At 48.3% G+C, this 26,912-nt stretch overlaps 1 protein-coding gene across 14 annotated transcripts in view; it reads right to left on the bottom strand.

Moving 5' to 3' along the window:
• Positions 1-5,471: 5,471 nt before the first annotated feature.
• ZNF618 (zinc finger protein 618) overlaps positions 5,472-26,912 on the bottom strand; it is a 136,337-nt gene continuing 114,896 nt past the window's right edge. For 7 of the 14 annotated variants that reach the window (XM_052680700.1, XM_052680702.1, XM_052680696.1 and 4 more), the window contains 6 exons: positions 24,855-25,043; positions 21,555-21,638; positions 20,451-20,507; positions 13,445-13,522; positions 8,581-8,682; positions 5,472-7,596 (listed from right to left, as the gene is read on the bottom strand). In XM_052680700.1, coding sequence (XP_052536660.1) covers positions 6,083-7,596; positions 8,581-8,682; positions 13,445-13,522; positions 20,451-20,507; positions 21,555-21,638; positions 24,855-25,043 — 2,024 coding nt within the window. In that variant the 3' untranslated portion in view covers positions 5,472-6,082. The remainder of the gene's footprint in view (positions 7,597-8,580; positions 8,683-13,444; positions 13,523-20,450; positions 20,508-21,554; positions 21,639-24,854; positions 25,044-26,912) is intronic. The other 7 variants (XM_052680697.1, XM_052680710.1, XM_052680708.1 and 4 more) reach the window with 5 other exon arrangements.

The raw sequence follows: 26,912 nt of genomic DNA, 5'->3' as shown, positions 1-26,912 counted from the left end.
TCTTATTGAGGAACTTTGGTTGTAAAATGCAAAGGTTGGGCACGTCTGCACTCATCTGCACTGCCAAATGCTCAGTCCTTAAGGCTGTGGTGCTCGCGGCACTGGGACACGCGTACACTGTTGGTGACACTGAGATGACGGGAGGGAAGGGAGTCTTTCAACCAGCAGTGGGTGCTGGGCAGGATGTTGGTGTGCCTCACCTCCCAGCTATCCTCAAACACTCCAGCTCGGCTGCCTACAGATCGTTAAACCCTATGGGGACACACTGCTGTCCAACGTGAGCCAAACTCTTCTGCCAGGTCATAAAACAAAAGGCTCTATCAGGAACAGCAAAACAACCCAACCGACAGCCAAACAGACACCCCCCCACACATTCCATACAGAAAATTAAACCTCAGGGCAATGCACTCTCATTGGTTTACCATTTCTGGCCTAGCGGATGCAAACTGCCCCAGCACCAGAGAGGTCTGCAGCCTGGGGCTGTGCTTGGCTTTTCCTCCCCATGCTGTGGCTTTGCCCAGTGGCGCCTCCCAAAAGGCCCAGGAAGGGGACACTGCGCGCAGGGTCACACACACCACGCGCTGGACCATGTGGACTGCTGAGGGATCTGACAGCACCCCATGTCCCAGCCCAGGTGTTCTGGGCATTCCCAAAGGATCCCATGGACTCAAGATCACAGAAAACGCACAACAGAACACCACCTAATGCTTGCCCAGCCCCAATTCTATCCATGTGGCACTTCATGTGGAGCATTCTGCTTCCAAACCGTCTGGTCTAGGCTCTGCTCTTGTTAGGTTCAAAACCATAGAACCACAGAAAATTGAGTTGGAAGGGACTTTCAAAGACCATCAGGTCCCACTCCCTGCAGTGCACAGGGACACCCACAGCTCCAGCAGTGCTCAGAGCTCCAACAGCCTGACCTTGGATGTTTGCAGGGATGGGGCATCACCAGCTCTCTGTGCAACCTGTGCAGTGCCTCACCGCCCTTACTGTCAAGAATTTCTCCCTTAAATCTAATCTGCATTTCCCCTCCTTTAGTTTGAAGCCATTTCCCTTTTTCCTATCATAACAGCCCCTGCTGAAGTGTCTGTCCCCTCCCTTCTCACAGCCCTGTAGGTACTGATAGGCTGCCCTCAGCTCTCCCCACAGCTTTCTCTTCTCCAGGCTGCGCAGCCCCAACTCTCAGCTTGTCCTCACAGGGAGGTGTTCCATCCCTGCCATCATTTTTGTGGCTCTCCAACAGCTCTGTGTCTCTCCTGCACTGAGCACTCCCCACCGGGACGCAGTGCTCCAGGTGAGGTGTCACAGCACAGAGCAGAGGGGCAGATCCCCTCCCTGCCCTGCTGGCACGTGGCTTTGGATGCAGCCCAGGGTACGGCTGGCTCTCTGGGCTGTGAGGGCACAGTGTTGGCCCGTGTCCAGCTGCCATCCACCACTACACTCAGGTCCTTTCCAGCAGGGCCATGATCCATAAAAACCCATCCCTGTGCCAGTTTCCTCCCAGGCAGCAGATTTCTCCTCCATTAAACAAACAAACGATTCCCAGAAACTGCTTTTAGTGCCTTTGCTGGTTGTTCACTCTCACCTCACTACTCCTAATGACTCCGCAAGGAATGACCCACCTCCTCTGACAGCTCGGAGTCCCTCCCCTCCCATAAGCAGAAATGCTGAGCCCTGCCTGGCACAAGGCAGTGCTCCCAGCTGCTGGGGAGCTTTGTGGCTGCTCTTAGGCCACCTCCCGGCTCCGCGGTGATGCAGTGCAGTACCTGCAGATGCAGTGCTGATTAGTCCTAGCAGGGAGTGTCTGGGATTCTGCTTCCATGCAGCACTCTGTGTGGGGCTGAGTGGGTCCACCCACAGCAGCACATGCAGGAATTTCTTCTCACACTATGCCTCTTGTGTTTCTGCAAGCATTTGGAGGAATACCAACTGATCAGAGATGTCTTGCTGCAAGCTGTAACAACACAGGAACCTCAATGCCGAGCTCAGCAGTCTCCAGAAGTGTTTCCCCTCTGATTTCAGTGACTCACAACTCCTATGAGTGTGTCTGCCCCAACTTCACTGCAGGGTCGTGGCTCCCTGAGCTGCCTCTGGGCACATTCTGTCTGTAGGGGAGAGCAGCACCACGCACAGCCAAACAATGCTACCAGGTCACAGCGATGCTAAAACTGACGCATCACCTCAGTGAGACTGCTTCAGCCAGCAACCAACAGACCTCCACGCTGGGCAAAACCTGAGCCTGAAAATCTCTTGCAGAATGCACCAGTTCAAATCCAACCAAATCAGTTTTCTCACAACAGACAAAACTTTGGTAAAAGAAACATTTCCTTCCATCTGAAAGGAACCAGAAGCAATACAGCACAGCAGCCCATCCTGCAAGCCAGAAAAACTGCTGCCTATTGCCTGAGACATGAGGAGAGATGAACATGGAGACCAACGTCACCTGACTGCCATCCTCACACAACACCCTTCTGAGCTCCTCAGTTCTGCAGAGAACTTTGGACCCCTTCATTCACCACCCCCCCCTTCCCCCTCCCCCCTTCCCCCCCTATTGGTGCCTGTTCCTCCTGCAGATCACAGCCATCCCCACAGCAAACCCTAAGTTGGAAAGCTGCAGGCACAGAGCAAGAAGCACAAACAAGAGAATGCCTGGAGGATGCACACTCCAGTTCTTTCCTCCAAACACCCTTCTTGAGTGCAAGTGAACAGAACCAAACCAGCAGAAGACAAAACTCCCAGCATGATCTACCATAGATTGATGCACCAACTCTGAGGACATTTCCTAGCTCAAAGGAAGCAGAACTTCATGGCACTGACATAACATTTAATGGCCAATCCCAGGAGAGCCTCTACCCTGCTGCCACCCACTGCAGGACAGGCAGCACTCCGTACAAAACAAGCGTTGCTCCAAGCAGAGCTCCCAATGAGCTGACCCCAATAACCTGCTGAATGAAGAGTTTCCAAAATTCAGACCTTGGTAAAGTTATCTACACTCCCCAGAATACAAATCTGAGTCCTAAAGGAGGGAAGGAGAAGCAAGAGAAGCACTTGGCATTCAGAGTACATAGGTGTGCTCCAGATATGCTTCTATGCTTTCAATGAGGTACTTCAGACACAAGCAATGAGCAGGCACAGCACCAACAGCCCCACTGAGCAGAGCCCATCCCTTAAGTCTCACAAAGAGCTGTGGCTGACACACTGGAAAAAGGTTCTGGCCAGCTTGTTTTCTTACCAAGACCCTCCAGACTGCTCCGTTTCACAGCCTTTTGGTTTTGCTTTGCTCTTTTAGCTGCTAGTTGTGTTTTTAAGACTTTGGGAGTACCTCATCTGCCAGACATTACTCCATGCTTGCCCAGATCCATGTTTGCATTAGTGCAATGATAACCAAAGGTGCCCTGGAGAAGGCAGTGGGATGGAGGGCCAGAAGATCCCAGCATTTGGTCACTGCAGCAAGAAAGCTTCAGATCTCTGCCTCAGGGTATGAGAATCAGAAAATTGTAGGAGTTGGAAGCGACCTCTGGAGATCATTGTGTCCAACCCTCAAGAAGAGAAGAGGAAGGGGAAGGGGAGCTCTGGGTGCCCTCACCCTTAGGAAAGAAGTGCTTGGAACTCTGTCTCAAAGGAACACAGAGATGTCAGGCATTGCCCTGGGTGTCACAGAGACTGCGAGTGGCTCTTGAAGCCAAAGGCAAACCAAGTGCAAAGGTGAAAGATGCCATCTGGAGAAAGAGCTGCAAATCCTGCCTCAGCTCTGCCCTCCGCTGAGCTCTGTAGGCTCAGCAGCCCATCCCGTTTTTGACAAGTCCTTCAGCCCCATTCTCCTCCTGCTTTTCAGCAGGCCCTGCAGCACAAATGCTGGATAATTAGCACACCTCCCACCTCTACCTGCTGATTTTTTGTTTGTTTCAGTCTGAGGCTTGGGTTTTGCTTGCTACAGGCTTCTTTTGTGATGTGCTGCTGGGCGAGCAGGAGCTGTATGGGAGAAAATAAGTACAACCAGCAAAGAGCTGAGCTGGCCTGCAACCTGCACTGCCATCTGCAAAAACCACTGCCAGAGACTGGACCTCCAGTAGCTTTGCCTTGGCTGCTCACCTTCATGCACCGCTCACCCTGCAGCTACCCGTGGGGTTGTGGACTCTACCTTTGAAATTACCCATATGCAAAACTCAATTTAGGTGACAACTGGTTTTGCCCTGAGGCCATTTGCAACGCTGAGAGGTGCTGCCAGCCTGAGGTCTGTGCTCAGGCTACAGTAAGTATTGCATGATGCAAGCCAAAAGGAGCAAGTCATTCTGGGGCAAGACACTCGGGTACAAACACCACCCTTGATCTAGGGAAGGTCTCAAGCATGCACTTCAGAGGGCCCCACCACCTTTGATGGGCCCTACCACCACACTCAGCCACCAGAGATAGCCCTGCACTGTCCGAGGGCCCCAGCCTCCCACTGGGAGCCCCAGCTGTGCTCCCACACCTCCAACAGCAGCTTTGGAGCACGCTGCTGGAAGCTGGAGGCCCTGCTTCAAAAATCAGAATTGGTTTCAATTGGCCTCTGGGGATGCAAGTCCAAGCGATGGGAAATCTACAATTTGGCACCAGAAGTCAGGAATTGTCCAAGAGGCACCAAACGCGACAGCCTGCAGAGATCCCATCCAGCAGCACGCAGTGCTGCACCCACGGCACCGGACACAGCAGAGCACTGGCCTTAGTGAACGCAGAGTGGAGATGTTTTTGTGTAACAATGATCTCTAATTGCATACGGGGTGAGCCAGCGAGTGTGAACGTTTAAGGGCCCGCAGCCTTCCTAGCCAGAACAATTAAACAACGTAACAAGTAGTGTAATGCACTGTAGGTATTAAAAAAGACATTCGTGCTACTAGAGGAAACCATTCCAAATAAAAGGGAAAGATATTCTTTGCACTCAATCAGGAGCACTTACATTCAGAAGGATCTTTGAGCCCATGCGCTTCTCTAAGCTTCCTTCAAACCCTACTTTGACAACACTGATGATCTTTGTTCCCCTGAAAAATCATACACCTTGGTTTGTCCTTGGCCTTGTGAAGGCTATTTTGAGTGTGAGGACTGGGAAGGTTTGCAAAGATTTTAGGTACGAGGGTTCTCAATGGCAGATGGCAGAGCCCACAGACGCTGCGTGGGCACCGCTCGCCTGTCCTGGTCTCCGGCTCTTCCATATAAGCAACTGCTGTGGCTCCCATAAGGGCGTTATACAATCACAAATGGGCTGCTCTACCAACAAGCTTGAGAACCCCTGATGCACAGAATTCACCGAGAAGCTAATTTACACTGGGAATTCAGAAAAGATGGTGTGCTGTGAGAAAAAGCAAATCCAAGAAATGTAAAGATTACAGACATATTCTGCCTTGAATTACTTCTCTTAATTTTAAATCAAACTTATAAGCGCTAGCTAACACGTTAAAACTGGGAGACAAAAGACTAACTTTTGGTTTTGTGTGTTTTGTTTTTTTTTTGAAAAACCCTACATGAAGAAGTGAAATAATAATTAAAAAATTAAAGTCTCCCTTCCTGATTTCTAAAGATATTGGTGTTCATAAAACACAGCTGCCCTGATAACGTGCACCGTATGTCAAGAAGGCTGTAGACAAATGCCCTCAAGGTGTACAGTTATTCAAAGGAGCAAAGTCCAGTGCAGAACTGCTCTGTTCAATGTAGTCTGATTATCCATGGCAAGATGGCCCAGGGGACAAGAGGAAAGGTGGGGTGGAGGAGAAACAAAAGAAACTTCAAGTCACTTTAGATCTCAGCTGCCTGAAGACTTTAGAACATCAGCCTCCCATTGGTCTGCCCACTTGAAAACATTAGAAAGTCTGTCAAGTCCACACACTATCTATGGAAAGGAGCACGTTCCTGGCAGAGGGCTGTCTCTCTCACGTGCTCAGCTTTCCTCTCAAACTTAATTTTATATATATTTATATTTTTATATATATATAAAAAAGCACTTGGTTTTCAGGGGCATTCATAATGAGGTCCACAGTGTTTAGAACTTAAATTCTTTTTCTTTGTTTGGAACAGTGTTTTAAAGTTTTGTTTTAATTAAAAGACAGTCTTAAAGCATGTTGGACTTCAAAAACATGAGTTTGTTCATGTCTTCTGGACTGAGCAGCCGCCTCCTTTTGATTAAGAGTGCCTGCTCACACATATTTACACATTCGCTTCTGGCACCAACAGCAGGCACTGCTAAGAGCCAAAAGGCTAGCTTGGCTAGTTTTGTATGCTTTTGGGTAACACACGACCAGTACTGAAAGAGGTCAGGAGTGGCCTGGAAGAGAGGTTCTTGCAAATAATCATAGACTTCATTTTTCCCGAACCAATCTTCTTCCTGAGCTGCTGCGGCTTCCCCTGCTGCCCGGGCCTTCTTGGTCGAAGGTTCAAATTCTGTTTCTTCTGCCCAGGACTCTTTCACCTCGTTAATCAACTCACAGACCTTGCCAATGATCTCTTCGTGCTGGTACGGCGGGACAGGCCGCAGCTTCTGCTGGGGGTCTAAGATCATGGCTACCTTGTGCGCCGAATGAACCTTGAAGTTCTCCTTCAGCGCCTCCAAGAAGAGGTGGCAGAGTTTGCTGACCACGCCAGCATCGTTAGCTTTGGAAGTGAACAGTTTCTCCAGTTTGACGTAGGTGGGCAGTACCAGCTGCAAGGTGGGCCGGCTCTCGTTGCTCAACTCAATCACAGCCTGCTTCACTGGTGCCAAAATAGCCGCCAGATTGCTGAGCAGGTGCTTGTTCAGGTTTTGGATGAGGTTCATCTTCTTGGCCCTGCTGTAGAACTCGCAGATCTGCTCATAGCGCTCGTGCACGAGTAGGAGGGAGTCGGTGACCGAGTTCCAGCAGGGCGGGGGAGAAGTCTCCTCCAGGGAGCCAAAGGTCTCCTTTGAGAGGCCTGTGGATCCCGCCAGATCTTCACAGACATTCAGGAGCTCGATCACTTCGTGCATATTGCGAGCCTGTAGAGTTCGCTTATTCAGCACGCTCTGCACTACTGAGTTCAAGGCACAGGCCGAACAACGCAAGCACATGCCAGCCTTGGAGAACGCAGAGGAATTGACTTTGCAGTCTGTGACGTACACCGTCCTGATCTCTGACATCACAAACTCTGAGAGCACGTTCTGTACCCAGTGGTGGATAAAATCACCATTATCTCGAATATCTACACCCTTAATTCCCAGGACATAACTCTTGATGTGGTTGCCTTCCACCTGATAAGCTGTGAGGATGTAGCAAGAATCGGGACCAATGCTCTGCGAGTGACAAGTGACCCCGATGCCCAGACAGGCGTTGCTGCCCAGGGCGCAGGTGACTTTCACCTTCACTTGGTTGTACATCCGAGGCAAATGCTTCAGAGCCAGTGTGTTGAAATTACCAAGGATTTCGGTGACGGAGAAGGCACCGTAGCGAGCCCCGCTATCCACCAGGGTCTGTGCTAGCTTGATGAACTCCTTCCCGCTCACCACGCTCAGCGCCCCGAGGTCAGTGCACATCACCCTCAGGAGCCTCTCAGCAATGTTCTGCCGCTCCTTCTCTGGGATCGCGCTGTTCCCTACGGAGCCGCTCGCAGAGGCTGCAGTGAAATGCAAGGAGAGAAAGAAAGCATCGGGTGAGAGCTGCTCCTCTGCAACAGTGCGGGGGTCAATAAACAATCCTGAGACTGACATAAAAGGTCCCCAAAGGTCTTCTGGACCTGCAGAGAACATGCAGCAGCTTGCTTAGAGCAGCTAAGAGCTTATATGCACACCTTCCACAACAGCTATTCACAACCAAATCCCGAATGCCTGAATTCCACCTCTGTGACGTTCATTTAGCTATCACAATCCTGCATGCAATGTGCTACACGTTTCTGTTAACAGCTCTGCTTATTTGCCTTGGTCCAGCTGGAAAGATGGCTTTCTTACCATTTTTGTGATTTAAATCTTTTCTTTGAGCCACTTGTTTTAGGACCAAGGCATACAACCTCCTTCACTAACTCATAAAGCGCTGAAGTTTTTTTCCCCTCGTCTCCAGCAACTCCCATCTTCTGTGGCTCATTTTGGACAACATTAGTGTCATTTCTGGCCACAGCAGAACACAAAGGCTCCGTGTTTTCCCATCACCCTTCCCCTAGGATGCTTAGCTCAAGTGCTGAGGATGCTTTCCCACAAAACTGTCTTTTACCATTTCCCAAGAAGTGCAACCTTGCAGGACAAGCTGGGGACAAAGACAGACACTGGCAGGGAGAGGCAGGCTATGCCTATGGCATACCAGGTGAAATGAAGCAATCTCTTAACACCGGATGGGAAGTCTGACCAAGGATCAGACACATTTTTTTCTCAAGTGCACCTCTCCTACAAACAGCCTCCCTGGAGTTCCCAATACTTTCTGCACACTACTGCTCTTCTAATGGGAGCAGTCTCTGCTCTGCAGGGCGGTACATGAATTGCAGATGAAATCAAGTGCAGGCAGGGAAAACAAGAGCCTTGTGCGTGTCCAAGTCACTGCTGCACACCTGACAGCCACTCTTAAAGCTGACAGGTAAGCCCAGGATGGAAGAGCAAACACTGCTACGTACTGTTGTTAGCGTTATTTCTTTGGAGCTGCGGTTTCCACTTCTCTTCAACAACAGGTAGAGGTGATCTGGGCTGGCTAGAGGCAATATTGTTCTCGTTGTCAGCTGTGGAATGAGAAACAGGGAGGCATTAGAAGTACAAGGTACTGATGCTTAAAACACAAAGGGGAAACAATACCCATCTGCTGGGTCCCTCACTAAGGTGACACCAATCTACTATTTGTCTGTAGCCAGTAAGTGTTTTTCAGAGATGGCACAGTACTGTCAGTAACCTTGAAAACTTTGGACTTGAACTCCATCAGCTTCCATCTGTGGCTGTAATGACAATAGTTTTTCCCGTGCACCAGCACAACTTTAGAACTGTCTCTCAATCAAGCTGCACATCAGAAAGAATAGATGTTCCTTGTGCAGCCCGACCTGTGCAATATGCTTCTTTCAAATGAAAGCAGGATTAGCAGACATTTACCTTTCCATCCTATTGTCTGTCTTTCTGCAGATCCAGAGCTTCCCCTTTCTCTACTGAACTACTTTGTTTCTTAAGCTATGTTCAATCCCTTTGTATCTAATGATCTTACTATAATAGTCACAGATGCTTGTTTTCCCACTGTAGAGAGATGCCAAACTCTCTTGGGCTGCTCACTGCTGCCTGAGACTGGAAACAAAAAGGAATAAAAAGTTTGTGGAGTGTGATCATGCCTTCCCATGGCTGCAGAGACGATCTCCTGGGGGTCTGTGTGTTACATTCCCATTTTCTTATATGGCTGGCTAAACAATTTGACTGCCAGTTTGAAGAGATTCTTCCAGGAAATGCAGACAAGATCATTAAGTTCCACATCATATCCATGTCCTTTCCTGTGCACCAAGAACTGCCCTCCCCAAGGAGTCGTCCTGTTGTTAGTATGCTTCACTATGAAGTTGTGCTCTGAAACAGCCTCTGATGCTACACTGAAGTGCATAATGAAAAGAGGTGGAAAAGGAAGGAGGAAGGTGGAGACACTGATGACCAAGCTGAACAGAAAGATGGAATTAAAAGAACAAAGAAGCCAAAACCGATGCTTTATTTATCACAGCTGACGCACCTTGTCTAATTTTGCACATCTCTGTTACAATGCTTCTACTCAAGGTGACCCCTTTGAAGCTTTTTTTACTCTCAATAGTGTGACACAGGCTAATAGCGTGATTCATTCCCTCAGAACAAGGTTCCTCCTGCAGGAGGAGATCCAACAGCTCTGAACTCACCTGGAGCCAATGACTTCTCCACTGATTTTAAAGCAAACTCAAGAAGACCAGCTCAGATGGCAACACCTGCCATCTACATAAACCAGAATGCACTGAACTGAAGCCTGCCTCAGTGCTCCAGACAGCAGCATATGAATTAGAAGGATGCTTTATTACGGCACGCACAGGGATGTGGGCTTTGCTCTGCCACCAGGTTCACCTGCTGTCCAACAGAACGAGCAGGAGAGAGCCAAGGTGCTCTCTTATGTGTGGCAATGGGCCAGCAGAGAAGGGAGTCTGGCAAGAATCTTGAGACCAGCAATCAGACAGTGAAACTTCACTGCCCTCTTCTTTGCAAGCCAGTCCTGTCAAATCTGAGCAGCTCTGCATGACAGTCACTGAGGCATGCACAAACCTTGCTGATGGTCAGTTATTACGAGCCCTGAACAGACCTAACAGCAATCCAGAGCACGGCAGAACCAGAGCCCAACCAGGGCAGAACGCGGGGCTGTCCCAAGGAATGCACGTGCCCAGGACACACAGGGTGCTGTGGCAGCTGCTGGGAATGCTGCTGGGGAGCATCACTGAGCTCAGCACTGCAGCCACAGGTGGTCTTCGCATGTGTGGTAGAGACACAGTGAGCAGGAGGTGAATGCCAGCAATCAGGTACAACACACTGCTCTTCCTGCAGTGTTTGCTGACCCTGATGGCTCCTGACCCAATATCACAAGTGGCTGCAACTCCACGCATTGAGGGGTAGACAAAGGAAAATGAGGAATGCCGGCTATTAACTTTGTTCACTGTTCAGGTACCAACATGAAGGTTTCTTTACCTTGGGCTTGAGGGGGGGGGAGAAAACCTCTGAATTTATTCTCCCCAACTCTTTATCTATTTTGCAGTAATAACGGGTTTTTGATGAGTAAATATCCACTGGCATTCAGTGTGGCATTAATGAGATTTGTACATTTTGGTCTCGGCTTCCTTATCGGGCAGTCAGTGAACTACACAGATCATGGGTCTTTAATGTTTCTTCACGCCTCCAATCCTTTAATCCAGATTCTGCCTAGTTGTCTTTTTATTCTTTTAGCTCTAGACAGTAGGAGGGGCATTATACCGTAGCACTCAACCTGAACAAAGTACCCTAAAGGGAGTTAAAGCTGTATATTGTACAGTAATTACAGAACAAATTCCTTCTCCTGATGTTCTACTGTTCTACTTCTGCCTTTCAGCCTCCAATTTGCATTCTAATTCCCTCTTTTCATTGTGTAGCTGCTTTATGGAGCTATAATCTCTCCTTATTACCTTTTAGCCTCCAGGCTCAGCTCTCTGAATGACTCAGGAGCCAACAGGTCCCTGCACTGGCTCCTCACAGCCAGCAACACATTCCCTGTCCTTTGACCAGTTGCAATAGGGGCTCAGTGGACATGCTGCATTCAGCTGGAGGAGATGAGCCCTTCAGATCAGACACAGGAAGACAAGCAGGACCCAAACACTTCAGTTGAGGGAGCATTTGACACCTATGGGCTCACTGGATCTCCAAACCCATCATGAAATATATCATGAACACAGGCATACAAATGGTTACTATGCCAGTGTTCCCAGTAAGGGGATCCTATGCCACCAGTTCTGCTAACCAGTAAGGTTTCTGCCTCCCCAGGTTGCAGAGATGTTGTGCTGATGTGCTTCTTGGATTTGCCAATCTCCAAGTTCTAACAGACCACAAGGCAACAAAACTGCGACCAATAACTCCACTGTGTCGCCTTCACTGCTGCTCTGCTTGAATTCAGTTTCCAGAACCAGACAGCCACCAAAGCTGGCTGCAGCTCTCACTTTGTTCACTTTATTTTGCCCTCTCCCACAGTAGCAAACACCCAATGGTACAGACACACAGAGCTGCAGGAAAGGCTGCTGCTTCCCCACGAGGACAAGGCACAAGCACACACTGCACTGCACAGGGATGGCTGCTTCCCAGGGCACAGTATGGAGAAAGTGCTTCAGTAAGTGAGGAATGTTTGGGGGAAGCAAACAAGCAGAACAACGTCTTACAAAAAGACAGAGAAAAGGGGGGAAAATGAAGCTTAATGGCAGTAACACTGAGCTGGAGAGAGGGGGTTACCCACTGGTATAGGTAACACTGTGTGGGACTCAGATCACAGACACCTGATCCCTTTGCAACCCAGGTGATCCACTGATCATCTGTAAGGAAGTGAGGAGGAAGAAGCTGCAGACAGCTTAGCTCAACATTCTGGAAGCTCCCTGCTTGCCAGTAGATTGCCCTTCTCACCCTCATAACCAAGCTCAGCCCGTGCTTTGCAGCTCCTCAGTGTCACTTAACACATAATTCAGCAGGGACCAGAACAAGGAGGACAGCCAGGGCACAGGAGGCAAGCAGGAATCACCATTGATGAAGGGCAAGAACAGACCCCAGCACCACAGAGCAGCACCAGCCCTGAGCACAGCACTGCTGCTCAGCAGCACAATGCCTAGGCACTGCACACCACTCAGTTCATCCTCTAATAGAAAGCAACATCCAAAAAGCTCAGCTTCTGCTGTCTTACAACAAACCACCCTGAAAGCCTACCTGTAGCATTGCAAAGGTAGTAAATAAAGCAGCTGCTGAATAACACACAGAGCCTGCACTATGATTTGCCAAAGGAGCAGAACCTGAGGAACTGCACATAGGGAGAACCCCGGGAACAGTGCCATTAAAATGAAGACTAAAACTAAAATACAACAAAATAAGAGCTTTGATTAAGATTGCTGGTACAGAATGGAATACACACTTTTCCTTGAGCAACCTATCCTACCCTGCCATTGCTCAGGGCTTACCTGCAATGTGAGCACAAATGAAGCACTGAATGTGCACTGCAACAGAGCAGCTCTGTTGGAGAGCACAGGTCTGCCAGAGGTGAATTTCTTTGTAAACCTGCATAATTCACTTCAATTTTCAATCAAGATAGAGAAAAAAGTCTGTGTATATCAAAAATATCCTTTTTTCTATGTTTTTGAATATTCTGAATGCTGTCTGATACAGCTTTGGCTTTGAAATGCTAAAATCTTCTTTTATGTACTGAGATAGAAACAAAAAAGGTGGCTTAGAAATAAAGTAGGAGAATTACTACTCCTCAGAATTCTCTTTTGTAGAGAAGGAAATAAACACAACTGCTGAAATGACAAACACTTCTGAGAGCACATCTCAGCCCTTTGCAGAACTGCAGGAGGCATAAGCAGAGAAAGGGACTCGCGTGGGCCAAGGCTCTGCTGCCCTGAGAGCATTCTGCTTTGCCTGAATGAGAACTGCCCTGCTTGTGGGAGGAGAGGTTTCCTCTGCTGTGGGAGCAGTGCTTATAAAGCAGCATTCCCCCAGTGTCTCTGAGCAAAGGGAAGAGCTGTGGGATGTGCTGGAATGGCAGAATTCCTCTCTTCCTAGGGAAGGGAGCACACACACCTCACACTGCTGCAACTGCTGTTTCAGCCTGTCAGGATCTTTTTGCTGAAGGTGACGCTCCTGGGGCTTTGGAAACTGTGAGCATGGGAAGCTCACATTCTATGATGCTATGAAGCTCCACTGACATACAGCAGGGCCAACACCAGGCATCAGAGCAGAATGTCATTCTCTGCTTTAAGCGAGTTGAGGTGCCCAGCTTACCTGCATGGGACTGCATGTGCTCCAGGAGATTGTTATAAAACTGGAACTGGATTCCACAAGCTCCACAGGTGTAAGGCTCTGTTTGGGAAAAATCAGTTCAGAAGAATTACACAGAGTATGTGGGGAAGCAGCACCCGTGTGTACTTCAGTCTGTGCAGCAGTGGGACAGCCTGAGATGAGTATCACTGCAGCTGTGTGTTTGTCACAGCAGCTCCAGAGGGCTGGGGCATGGCCACAGGGCTCTCCAGGGCTGGGCACGTAAGTGTCGGGACGCACAAAGCCCTGAGAAGCTGTGCTCCAACTGGGCCTCGCTAGCTCACATCTGCAGGAGCTCATCCTTGCTCTTTTTAAGCCTCAGAGCACAGTGAGTGCATTCTACATCTGTTTATGTGCAATACCAGGCTCTGCTGTCTTCCCTAAGTAAGGCAAGGAGCACTGGGATGTAAGAATCTTGTAGCTCAGGAAGTTGGAACAGAGAATTGCCACCTAGGATGTGGCTTCTTTTCTTTTTGGTGGCTGCTGAGAAGCGCAGTGAGATTGGGGCACAGCGAGTGCTGGCAGGCTGCACAAAGGTGGGGTGAGCGGAGCCGGGGGCAGGAAGAGCAGAACCCAGAGCTGTGCAGGCAGAGCAGAGCAGAGCCGCATTCCAGAGCTGTGGGCAGGAGCTGGAGCCAGGGGAGAGCTGGGGGCAGAGCTCCATCATGTGCTGAGAGATACGGTTAGTTCTGTTCTAACAAGTGTGGCGAAAAGGCATTTCTTCAGCTGAATTAACCTAGCAGCACATGTTCGCAGTTGCTTGGTTTAAATAGTGATTAGCTGAGTGCGTTAGTTGACAAATGTAACACCAAACCATGGAGCTGAGCTATGTTAGCACTGAAGCCTGTTAGAAACCTCTGGATAAATCAGCACACTGCCACCAATCTATTTTGGAACAGGTGAGTGGACAAAGCAGCGTTCAGCACATGAGCATCTTCGCATACAGAGTCTATGACAATATACCATAAGACTGTATCAACTTCTGAAAGGAAAAACATGTTTGTATCAATGAAACAAAATCTACTGCATGTAAGTATAAGCACTGGCATCCCGAGTGGAAGAGCCAGAATACTGGAAAGCACAAGCCTGCCTGGGCTCTGTCTGTGAGATGCCTATCTCAGGTAGCAGAACACTGAGTTTATCAGATGGCAACAGAGGGCTGAGAGGGAAAACACAAAAGGAAGCACAATACAAGCTGCACTTATATGCTGTAATGTTACACACTGCCATGCCTTCCCCCCAGAACACACAGCTCCTGAAATGAAGGAACAGCCCCAGCTGTCAAGTTGTGCTCAATGCTTTATTTAACTTCCTGCATTTTCCGGTGCTGCTGCTGCTGGGTTTTGCTGCAGTGAGCCATACCTTCCTCCTTCAGAAACTGCTTTTGAAGAAAAGGGAGAAACGTGGCAGCTGAGTGGACTAGAGGACTACAACACACTGTACCCTTAGTGCACTCCAAAAGGTCTCTCATTTTGATTCCTGGAATCATGCTTTTGATCTTATTTCCAAAAGCCTCCTCCTACAGAAACAGCCAGCTCTGGTAACAAAGCCATTGCCTGCTTTTGAAAACTCATTTGCTGTTCTCAAAATGCTGAAACATTTTCTACGACAAAGATTCATTGGAGTACACAGTTTGCCACAGACAAAGAAATGTAATGTTAGAACAGGAGATAAAATATAAATTCATCACACAAATCAGAAGTTCTTCCCAGGATGGAGGGAGGGATGCTCAGCATTCACACGGTAATGAACCCAGGGCTTTCCTGATCCCTGCCCTTTTGAGATGTCAGCTTGCAAACGCCTGCTCACAGCACAGGGAGCAATCAGAGCTGGCAGTGGGCTGCCTTGGTGCTGGAAGGTGGGGAGTAGAAAGGGACAGTTTGTGTCTGAAAGCAGGCAGAAACCATCCCTGCTCACACTGAGGTTTCCAGCACCTGGCTGGGATCTGTCCCCCACTGGTGCTCTAAGCTGAACAGGGGACCCACAGGTCCCCCTATGGGAGCAGTCCATGCCCAGTCTGCTCCCACAAGTGAATCTCTTCTCTCTCAGCTTGGTCAGTAGTGGTACAGTGAAAGCTCTGACCCCTCTGTGCTGTTGCTTTAAGGCCCAGGGAACATCTATGCTCCCCAGCAGCCCAGATCATGCTGGGTGGCCAAAACAGCCTTGTGTATAAACAAGGAATAGCCATGCAGTTAGCTGAGAAAGGGCTCGGAGACCTCCAATCCACAGCAGGACAGCCCAGGAAGCCCAAACCACACTGCTGGAAACATCTCTGGTCTCCCTGAGCCCTTTGTTGCTTCTCAGGAACCAACTCCTGCTATTCTGTAGCTGAGGGGCCCAGGAGTCATGGTAGGAGCAACAGGAGCCCCTTCTGATGAGAACCACAGCACAGCAGAGGTTGGAAAGGAGACCTCTGGAGTCCATCTGGTTCAAACTCTCTGCTCAGGCAGGGCCAATGACAGAAGGCTGTGCAGGACCTCATCCAGGTGGCTTTTGGAGTGACATCAGGCAGGGACATCCCTTGGCATGGGCTCTTCTCCCTCCAGCCTCCTCTGCTGGCACTGCTGAGCAGCTGCTGGCACACACACTGCCTGCTGGTCCTGATGCCTGCAGCTCCAGCTCACAGCTCTATCACAGCTCCCAGAGCCCCCTGGGGGTACAGGAGCTGGGTACAGGCAAAAAAGTGCTGCTGAATGTAAGGAGAGCTTGGGGACACGTACTGCTACGCCAGAGCATACCACCCCACAGCCTGATGTGCTGGAGTACTCGCAGGTCTCCAAGCTACTGACTGCCACCAGCGCATCCTGCAATAAACTTTGCACTGACCAATGAACCAAAAGCATCACGCAATCCTCGACTCCTGGTATGCAGCACAGCACTCTCACACTTCTCCAGAGGGCCGAGGAGAAGTGATGCCAGGCTGCTGGCATTCTCCTCCCCACCTCCGGATGAGGAGCTCCATCACACTGGTACATCACGTGGCACAGCTGGTGCTGCCTGCAAATAGTTTTGCAGAAACCCCAAAGCACCAGCAGCTGCTGAAATCTCCTCAGCCTCTTTAGCTACATGGAATGGTCAGTGCTGGCTGTTCAGCTTCAAACATCTCTCCCCAGGGCTATCATTAGGTGTGTTTATTACTGCTTTAAATATGTATCTCCAGTGAACAGGGGTCTGGAGCAAGACAGTAGGCCCTGCAGGCCAAGAGAAAGCAACAGCACCATTTGTGCTCAGTTAAAACAAAGCTCTGTTTCCCATGCTCTCAATACCACTTCTAAGCCAGAGAGAAGAGCAGAGCCACATCCTTGCACACACTGGTCACAGACCGATGCAAAAGGCAGTAATCTCCTAGGGAAATGCCATCACACACAACAACAGATGGGAATTTCTCCAAAGCAACTTCTGTCACCACCACCCACTTCTGACAGCGAAAGACGAGCTACATAAAGAGGTGCTACCAAATATGCTCTAAGAAGGGAATCCCTGTATTGGTATTACTTTGACTTCTCTTCCAATATGAACTCCCATGTTCTCCATAAAACTCCCATTTCTTTCTCAGATTTGCAAATGGAGAAAGAAGTGTCCAGTGCAACTGTGGCCCTGCCACCACACTCAGGGCTGTCCCACAGCATGGGACAGAAACCCAGGGCTGCGGGGCTGGCATGGACTCCTCAGCACAGACACAACCGAAGGAAACACAACTAGATGGTGATGGGATGGCAGCGCTATCAAGAACAGAAAAGGATGTATGGCCAACGAGAGAGAAACCGAGCCGACATCACGTGGGATCCCATCACCACCAAACAAACCTTCAGAAGAGATTTGGATTGTGAGTTTAAAGCTCATTTACACTGAGCATTTTTGCTACTTTCCATTAAACTACAGCTGCTAAGCTGGAGAGACACCCTTCCTCTCTACCACACTACTTCTGTTCGATTTCCTCATTGAACATACCCTAAAAATCTTGTTTAGCAGGTTTAGATATCAACAAATGCTGTCATTTTCCAGTAATTTTTATTTCTTCCAAAGGCTGTATTTTAAGTTATCTGAACTAAAGAACTTTCTCCTTTTTGCCTCATTTTTTTTTCGTTTCTTCTTGATGCCTTGCAGTTTCATTCAGCCTTCTTAGCTTAAAGGTGGTGTACCACAAATTCTTGTTTTACCATGCAAATTCTTATTTTACCATACAATTGTCTATAAAGTCCAAGTCAGTGGTTTAAAGCTGGATTGTGCTGTAAACCTCAAATCATTGCCCTTGAGGCTTTCTGAAGCCAGACAAGAAGTGAGACACACGGACCCAGAAGTCTGGGCCATAACACACCCATGGTTACTCCGTGCCTCTGCTGATGCAGGCTGCACAGCTGCAGCCAAATGCTCTGCTGCTCTGCTAGGAGAGGGGAGAGAGGAAGGCAGCAGCCTTGCTTACTGAGCATGACACGCACGTTCATCCTTTTCTGGGGCTTGTTTCCATACCAGACTCAGGATGACAATCACTGGAATATTTCACAAAAGATGGCCTTCAAATATTTTTTTTTGCCTCGAGAATTTAGTACAGAAAAGCCCTGCGTACGTCAAGACTCAGCAAAATGACACTCCACCAAGGAGTGTTTTCGTGAAAGCGACCCTGCACTGCCTTGGATGATTAACAACACTGCAACAAGCCAGTTCCACCTTTCACAATTAGGCCACGCCATTGCTTCTGGACCTTGCCTAGTTCAGCAGTAACAACAAGCTCAGTGTGACTGGAGACCACTGCGGAGGCAGCCCAAGGAAACACATTTCAGCAGACAGCACTTTCAAAGCACTTCAGAACTCCCAGATTTCACCAAAAATCAAGAAGCTGTACAGCCTCTTTCCAACCCTCCCTTGCAGGAGGTGGGCAGCAGATGAACAGTCCTCTATTCACCCTGTGGCATCACCATACCCTGATAGGAAAAGGTCCCCTTCTATGTTAACAGGCTCACATGCAGCCTCAAAGTTTGGCTTTGCCAAGCAGATCTGGTCCTGCTGCTTTTTTATGGGCAGTAAGATGCCAGGTTTCTAGATAAGGACACCAGTACCTGAATTCCCTATGACAAGGAGTGGGGCTGTGTCCAGGGAAGAGACATCTTGATTTCAACACTTTCCATTTTAGCTGCCTTACTCCCACTTACTGCTCTCCAAAGCATTGCTTCCAAGTCTATGTTAAGTAGTGTTAGCTGCTGACTCTGCTCTGCTTGTCCTCCCCATCACTGTCTTTTTCTCTCCTAGACGTGTGGTACTGCAGCTGGGATGGTGACACAGCATAATTTGGTTCAGTGACCACAGAAGACCCTGCTCACCTTCTCTGGTAACATACCACAAAATTAACATCCACAACAAGCAAATGTTACAGAGAATCAAGCGTTTAACAGGCCAAACCATGCAGCTCATGGGCTGCTCAACTGGGACATGGATTCACCTCCCAAACCTGGGGATTGTTCTTTGTAGCAGCAGAGCTAGTGATAAGCAGCAGATGGAAGGAGAGAGGAGGGTCCATCCTGTCATTCTCTGCACATTATCTCCAGCTGCTACTCTGCCTGTGTGAAATCTGCTGGCTGGAGCATAAGAGAAGACAAGTCAACCTTGCCAGAGCTATTCCAACAGTTCCCATCATACACATGAACACTGAGCCACATGGGATTTGTTCCAGCCACCGAAACACAGCCATGGAAAGAAGCAAATGGGGATATAATGACAGCTCTTCAAAAACAAAGTTATGGAGAGCTCTGCTTGGACACCCAAGCACATATATGTCCACAGAGCTTTCCACAGCCTCCATTCACCAGTGCGTAGCAGCAGTGAGAACATTCAGATTAACTCCTGAGAACACAAGAAATAAAAGAGAGGAGACGGTTTGGTGGAAGAGCTGGAAAAGAGAATGAGACACAAAGGACAGAGCACAAAGATGGAATCACAGGGAAAAGCAGGGCAAGGGAAGAAGATGTGGGAAAGACATAGGAAGGAGGGAAAGGGAAGTTTATACATCGCCATGCACCAGTCTGCTTGTAGGAAGCATGTCAGCTATCTAAATCAGAAAAGAAGTGCTTCCAAACAGAGCTCAAATCTCCTCAAACCAGTCCTAAGCAGCTCTCTCACTGAGCCACCAAAATAAACTGACCATACCTGTGGTGCAGGCAGAAACAATTCTTACAATGAAAGAAGATGAGCAAATCGTATTAAATCAACCGCACAACTTTTAAGAATTTCAAGCCTTTGTTGTTTTTTTTTCCCACTAAGAGTTGCAGTAAACAGATTCAGAAGGATGAGCATGGTGGTACAAGGAGATGGCGAGGAGAGTCTGTGAGATGTCATAGCAACAGTGGGTCAGTATTTGATATCGGTTCAGGCAGAACTGAATTCTTCAGCAATTCAGTGCAGCCATTCAGTAGTTTTGTGCGTACTTCTTGTCAGCAGTTCCTGGACCTCTTCCCATGCTATAAGTTTTTTTCTCCTCTTGAACATCTTATCATGAGCTCGTCTGCAGACAGGAGGTTTTACAATACACCCTTCTTGAATTCAGGTACAAGTTATTTGATAGGAAGGAAGGTAACTCTTTCCTTCTTCAGTAATGACACAGACTCTACTTGACAGGAAAAAAACAAAGGCTGCTGTTTTCAGAGGGCTCCACAGAAGTGAGAAGCCCAAAAAGCACACTGGCTTTTAAAGATGTGCACGTAAAGGCTTTGAAACCCTCCAAACAAAGCACTCATATTGCCTACACAAGACACGGCATGGGGGAGCAGGCTTGCTGAGGCAAGCGGCCACTTTCAGAGCAGCAAGTCAGGCTAACAACTCCTGACAGTCATTGAACTACATCTGCCTTCTGTCACATCTAACAGCCTGCCCTGGCTGACTGCACACAGACCTGGCAAGCCAAGCTCTCCTGACTGCTGCTTCCCAAGTGGGATAGGGCTGGAAAGTACAAGTACCTGAAACACAGAGACGAGCTCACCTGATGGGTTCTGCTTACATCTCTTTTCTTTAGGTTTTTCTGTCCCCGAATGAACAGCTGTAATTGTGGTGAAGGCTTGGGTTAGTACAGGATGGTTCCCAAAACAACACTCAATATTTCAGAAGCAATTTTTTTGCCCGTTCAATATCACCCACTCTGCAACAATAGCAGGTTACCCAACACCCCTCTGCTCCCTTTTTATGCAGTTGTAGAGCCCCCTCATTTGGTTGAGAGCAGACATAAACCCCCACGGCAGACACGGTGCAACACACCCCAAGGAGAAATCCCTTACCTGTCCATTGCAGGCAGCAGCACTGTGTACACCACGTGTTTTGGTGCCCTTGCATGGGGAATGGAAGGAGGCCAGACTTTTCTAATGGCAATTTATTTATCTCTGCATCAAGATGCTGAAATTATATTACTTCTGGTCTGTCTGTTAAGCTCCATTTAGGGAGCGTGTGGGAGAGGCAGTGTTCCAGTTGAGGTCAAAGGAATACACAGACAGTACGAAAATCTTGTAAAGACTAGAAATGGTGTTGTCTTAGAGATTGTCCAGGCCAGTGGTTATGTTTAGCTACCACTACTTGGTCTTAAAATTCAAAGAGAGTTGTAGAAATGGGGTAAATTCTGCTCCCACATCTCAACATCTCTTGTGACGTCCGTATAGCAAACTCACAAACAGCTGGACACAAATTACACTGATGTGTAAATATAGTGTCACAGTTAGCATCACTGTAATACGCAAACCGCTGTTCTACTGATGGTCCTCAGAGCTCTCTTGTTTGTTGCAAACGGATTTACTTCACAAATACTTCTCTGATGCACAAAGAATGAATACTCCTTTATCTTCATCCACATTCCCCTTTTCTACCTCTTTGATCCCCACTGAAAAAACCACCCAGGTACTTTAGTACTCTACCTGGGAGCAGAATCTCCATATCATCATGAATCTGGAGAGGAGCGACAAGAGGACGATACCCCAGGAAGGACAGCTGTTTGCAAGCTTAAAGTAGTTGCCCCACATACATGATCACCGATTGCAGCTGATTCCTGTTCTGGAGAGGGATGTGGGAAACCATGGCAGGAGGCAGTGAGCACACTTACCGCTGGAGTTCTGCGAGTTGCTGTTTGTTTCTTCAAAGTTGTTCTGCGCTTTGCCTTCCACTCTCCTGCTGAAAGCACTTTCTGCTGGGTGGAGAACAAAGCAGGGATGGTGACTGACCAACACTGGACACAGGACTACACAGAAAGGAGGCACACAACATTCCCCCTGTGCCACATAACTGCATTCCCTGAATATAGCCAAAAAGTCCAGTATCATCTCATTTTGGATGAAAATGGGCTAGATTCACTGAAGAGATAACAGATAAGATGGTTTCTTTCATTGCCTTGTGGCTGAGGTGGCCTGCAGTGGCTGTTAAGGAGCCTACAAAACCAGTCCTAGCTGAACCAGGAACGTCATGGCTTTCCTGCCTGCAGAAAAAAGCAATTGTTATCTCACTCTTCCTGAAGACAACATGCAGCCCTCAAAGCTTCTGGCATAAGTGTCCAGATCTGCAGATGGTACACTGGTACTCACCACGATGTTGAGAGTGTCACCTACTGAACCCCCATGCCAGCTCTCCCCATACTTCCTAGTCATCAGCTTTGCTAAACATCCTGAAATGTTCAAATTGCGAGGACCCACGGGCTGCCCCTGAGTCTGGAAAAGCTTTTGTGGATCCTCTGCCCTGCTGTGCCAGCCAACAGTAACATCACTGCCTTGCCCTGCTAAAGCCATGCAGGCAGGACCTGTTGTGGCACCCTGCTGACACACAACGCTGGGCTGCTCCCAGTAACTGCAATATAAGGATTCCTCGAATGGGCAGGGGTGCAGTGTCCTGAAATGTCACTGCACGGTGACATGTAGGGTTACAGTTGCCAGCCATTCCTCTCAGCCCAGTGTGCCTTAGCACAACTTCAATACAAGTAGCGTGCATTATTGCCTCACTTCAGCTGGGTTTGCAGTATCTGGGAAGGTGACTCGAAGGATCAATGGGAAATCAGCAACACGAATGGCGAATCTGCCAAACTAATGTGTGTGGCCCGTGCTGCATAGACTCTTCTCATATGTCACCCAGCAGGTTCAGCTGAATGTGGCTGAGCAAAGCCCTGCTGGGCCAACTGCACAGGGAGGGCATGTGGGAAAAGAAATACTTAATTCAAGACTGACAGGGGCTGCTGCCAATTGATTTGGGGTAACTGTGTCATTTGGTATTTCTGCAGACAGCTGGAGCCATCAGCCCTGTGGTGCTTCCCTCACACTGAAACCCCAGGCAGCTCTGGGCTGTAGCGAGGCTCTCACACAGAGCCTTTCTGCCTGATGTGGCTGCAAAATATCTGCCCATGAATTTTGGCTCCTGAATCTTCAATGGACTTTTCCAGTGCTGAGCGGACACTGATTCTTTCTAAAATGCAGAATAGGGCAACTTGGTAATCAAATAAATTAAACAGTCACATTAAACAGGGCTGAGAAGGAACCAGAGACATTATCCAGTCTGTCCCCTTTGACAGATAAGTAACAGAAAGGAGAGGCCATATGTAACCAGCAAACCAGATGGCACAGTGGGAGCACAAAACCATGACAAGATGGGACTTGGCCAACCTACCCCTAAAGAGACCTAGATTCAAATCCTGGCTTATGTCACAAGTGAAATTGAGGTGGAGGTTTCCAAAACTGTAAAAAACTTGCACGGTGATTTTGTCCTCATCCCCAACCATGTCTGGTGTAAGAAAAAAAATGGGTTTAATGCATCTTAGTGTATCCCCCCCTGCACAGAAGAGGGCAGCGGATACCAGTTCTCTCCTCTCTGCACCTGAACTATCTGCATGTGAAGCAAAACTCTCTGTAAAGGCAGAGTGCCAGTCCACCAAGGGGCTGCAGATATACCGTCAGTGGAATGGCAGTCCTCCATCCCTGGCACTACCCAGGCCCACTTGGAGTGCCTTTAACTGCTGCACTTGGAAGGCATCCCTTCTGGAGGCTGTCTTCCTGATAAGTGGTCAATGCATTTGTACCAGAAATCCAGTCTGCCGCTCAGATTGCATGTGTACAAGAAGCTGCCCTGAAACACATCATGGAAAACACACTACCAGACAGATATGGTCGTACCCCCAGGCAGGTGTTTGTTTCTTGAAGATCAATGTACCAGACTCAAGCATTGTGAGATTCCTTCCCACGTACAGGAAGAGAACAGCTCGTTTTTTACCCAATGTACTGATATACCTCTTGGTTAGAGAAGCGGGGGAAAAAGATGTCTGCGTGTATAAATCACCTTTTAGTTATTACTTAGATAAATCTGGACCCATGGTAACACCCAGTTAGGCTCTTTCTGCTTCTGAAAGAGACACAAGACTGGAAGAAGTCATCGCAGGTTTACACAAAAATGAAAGCGGTTCCTCAGCTTGAACACCTAAATTGGTTGAACCAGGCAGACCCCAAATCAGGGCTCAAATCAAATACATTCTTAAGAGGTGCAGCAACAGTATGGAAATTTGGGACCCACAAGCTGTAAGATAGGTTGCTCACTACAACATCTGGCAGCTGTGGATGTGTGTAATCAAACAAAAACTACCTTGTACAGCATCTTGTGGCCTCTCCCATCTCTGCCTCCCTGCATCTGTCCATGCCAAACATTTCAGGGGTTTTTAAGGAGCTAATTAATCATCCCTTCTTCTGCACTAAGACAGAGTGCTCATCAACTGACCCCACAGATGTACCCGAGCAATTCCCTGCTGCCTGGACACGTGAATGCTATGTCTCGTATCCTATTTATTTTCTTTTTTACATTTGATCTTGTTTGGAAGGATGGAACAGGGGAATCTACCTTGAGTTTCCTGACACTTCTACGGTAGTTCCATCTCTGCTGGTGGCCAGCCTATCTCCCAGTGGTTCCTGTGGGGAGCGGAGCACTGAGAAAACACCTGTACTCCATCTCACTTGCTGAGGCACAGGCCTAACACTGCAAATATCAGCTTGAGAGAAATGAAAACTAAAAGCCAAACAAAGCTGAAAAAAATCCCAAACGACCCAACCCAAATCCCTGTACCTGACAAGCTAATAAAGCCAATCCTTGCCAGAAAGCTCTCCTGTTTGTGACACCAGGATTTGAAACAGGGTTCTCTGTACCTTGTAGATAGTGAGATGCTTTAAAGAACAAAAACTTGTCACTGGGTTATAAAGACCTTGCTGATCTAATTTTTACTTATATTGTGTGATCTAAACCCCTCAGCTGCTTCTTGGAGTAACTTTTCAGGGACAGTCACGGGTGGAGCAGACTGAGCCCAGCAAGGGTCCAAAGCCAACCCAGGACAGGGCTGGATCTAAGCAGTTAAGAAAGTGGACGGTAGAAAGGCAATTGGTACCTGTGATGGCCTTGCTTCCTGGGGATCCGGAATTTGGAGCGCGGAACATCTGGGATTGGGACGTCGGTGGGACGCCGGGAGGGGTGCGGTGCAGGAGGGCGGAACATCGGTTTATTGAAGTCGGTGTTTTTTTGCTGGATTGGCTCCCCTGCGTCTTCACTGCCACGAAGAGTGGAGATCGAGAGAACTCTGGATATGAACACTCAGAACTAGTGCGTGGACAGTCAGTCAGCTCCCAGCTCGTGTGCCTGCTGGGAGGGTTCTTTCTAACAGCCATGCTCACGAATCCCTTGCATGGGGACCTGCAGCATCTGTGGATTCACTGATCCCGTGTAACAAAATTGTTTTCCCTACTCACCGGAGGGGACAATTCTTGAAGTTGAGTTAGTTCCCTTCCACACCTTTAACTGCTATGTGACCAACCCCTTCTTCCTGCAGTAGGAATCACCCCATCCACCTCGGAGTCCTACTTGACTTCCATGGCCTGGCTGGGTGTACCTGCATCTTTGTGCTCCATTTCTTTATCAGGAAGAGACTGAACCCCAAGTGCAGGTTTTTCATGTGCCAGTCAGAGCTCTGCACAGGGAGAAGCTTACACCTTTGCTCCTTGAGCCTTACACATATTCTTCACAGCACAGATTCACAGCTACACTCCTTGTCTGTCTAACATAATACAAAGGAATGAATTACGAGGCAGAGATCTCATCTTGCAAGTCAAAAAAGGCCTTTTGGTCCCCATCTCCACACAAATGCTGGTGGCATATGGAGAAATCCCAAGTATTACTGGGATATGCTCTTTGAATTGCTCTGACCTACATTTTAGTCTCTGCAATGCACAGTGAGGATCACCGGGAATTTTTAATGCCAGAAGTGACACAAAAAACCTTTGGGAGGACGGCCCTCTCTCTAGGCTCCAAGGGTTAATAAAAAAATTACAAAAATGGGGAAACAACCTAACAACTGCCTTCATTCCTCAGGGATTTTTTCCACTCAACTCTGAATACGACTCCTGAAACCAAGTGCCACTACAGCCATCTGCCAAGAAGCTCTAAGGAACAGGGTTCACATTACCCACAGCCAAAATTCATTAGCAGCAATTTCTACACGTGCTAATTTGGGGTGCCTACAGCTGGAATGGATAACACCAGCACCTGCTAATCCTCTACTGTAACTCAGTAATTGAGCAGCTGTAAGCCATGCACTGCCACAGCAGCACAACAGCCTGGGTAAGGAGAGAAGTCACAGCCTGGGACCGCACACGTTTCCAAGACCACATGAGACATTACAAATCTCACCTGTCCCTGCCAGTGGTCAGCAGCATGGCAGAGTCATGGTGTCAAAGCAACTTGCAAACAGATACTCAAAGGAAACATTTTTTTGCTTCATTTTATATGTTACATTCCCTGTGTGTGTTTTAGCGTACTTCAGCAGGAGAGTCTGCACCAGGTTTTCCCATAGTTTGGGTCAAGACACTTCTTCTCTGGTTGTTCTCTTGCCAGCTGTATAGGCAGGATGCTTGCTTTTGCTTTCTGGACTTAATTTCTTCTCCATTTACTGTCAAACTGCCAGCAAGTATGTAGTCAGGTATGAAAATGTCCTGCTTATGCGTCGTCTAGTTTCCAGTGAGGCCCAGCCTCACAAATTGTTGATTTATCTCCCAATTTATACCAACTGACAGAAGAAGCAATCAGCCACATATCCAGCATCAGAACAAACAGTCCTCACAGATCCTCAGCAGCCCAGATTCTGCTCCCTTTGTGAGATCTGAAGGAAGAAGTCTGAGCGATATGAAAGCCTCCAAAATGACTTCCTTCTCTTCCCATCTTCGTCGGATAGGATGTGGTGGCTTGTATCAGGAATGAACAGACTGACTGCCTGGTAGCATCCATCAGCAATCCGTGATGCAGCAGGAGACCCAGCTTTAGTCCTTTCACTCTCCAGCTGTACATTTCAAATTCACACCCTACATAAGGCTACTCCATCTGACACACGGCACAGACAGAGTCTGAATCGGTGAGGCAAGATAGAGAAAAGAATATTAGGACTCTAGCAGTCTGG

This window comes from Tympanuchus pallidicinctus, unplaced genomic scaffold (assembly GCF_026119805.1).
Source record: "Tympanuchus pallidicinctus isolate F22 unplaced genomic scaffold, pur_lepc_1.0 scaffold19, whole genome shotgun sequence".
Classification (NCBI taxonomy): Eukaryota; Metazoa; Chordata; class Aves; order Galliformes; family Phasianidae; genus Tympanuchus; species Tympanuchus pallidicinctus.
Note: the sequence above shows the minus strand (reverse complement) of the source record. Positions and strands in the feature narration are given on the sequence as shown.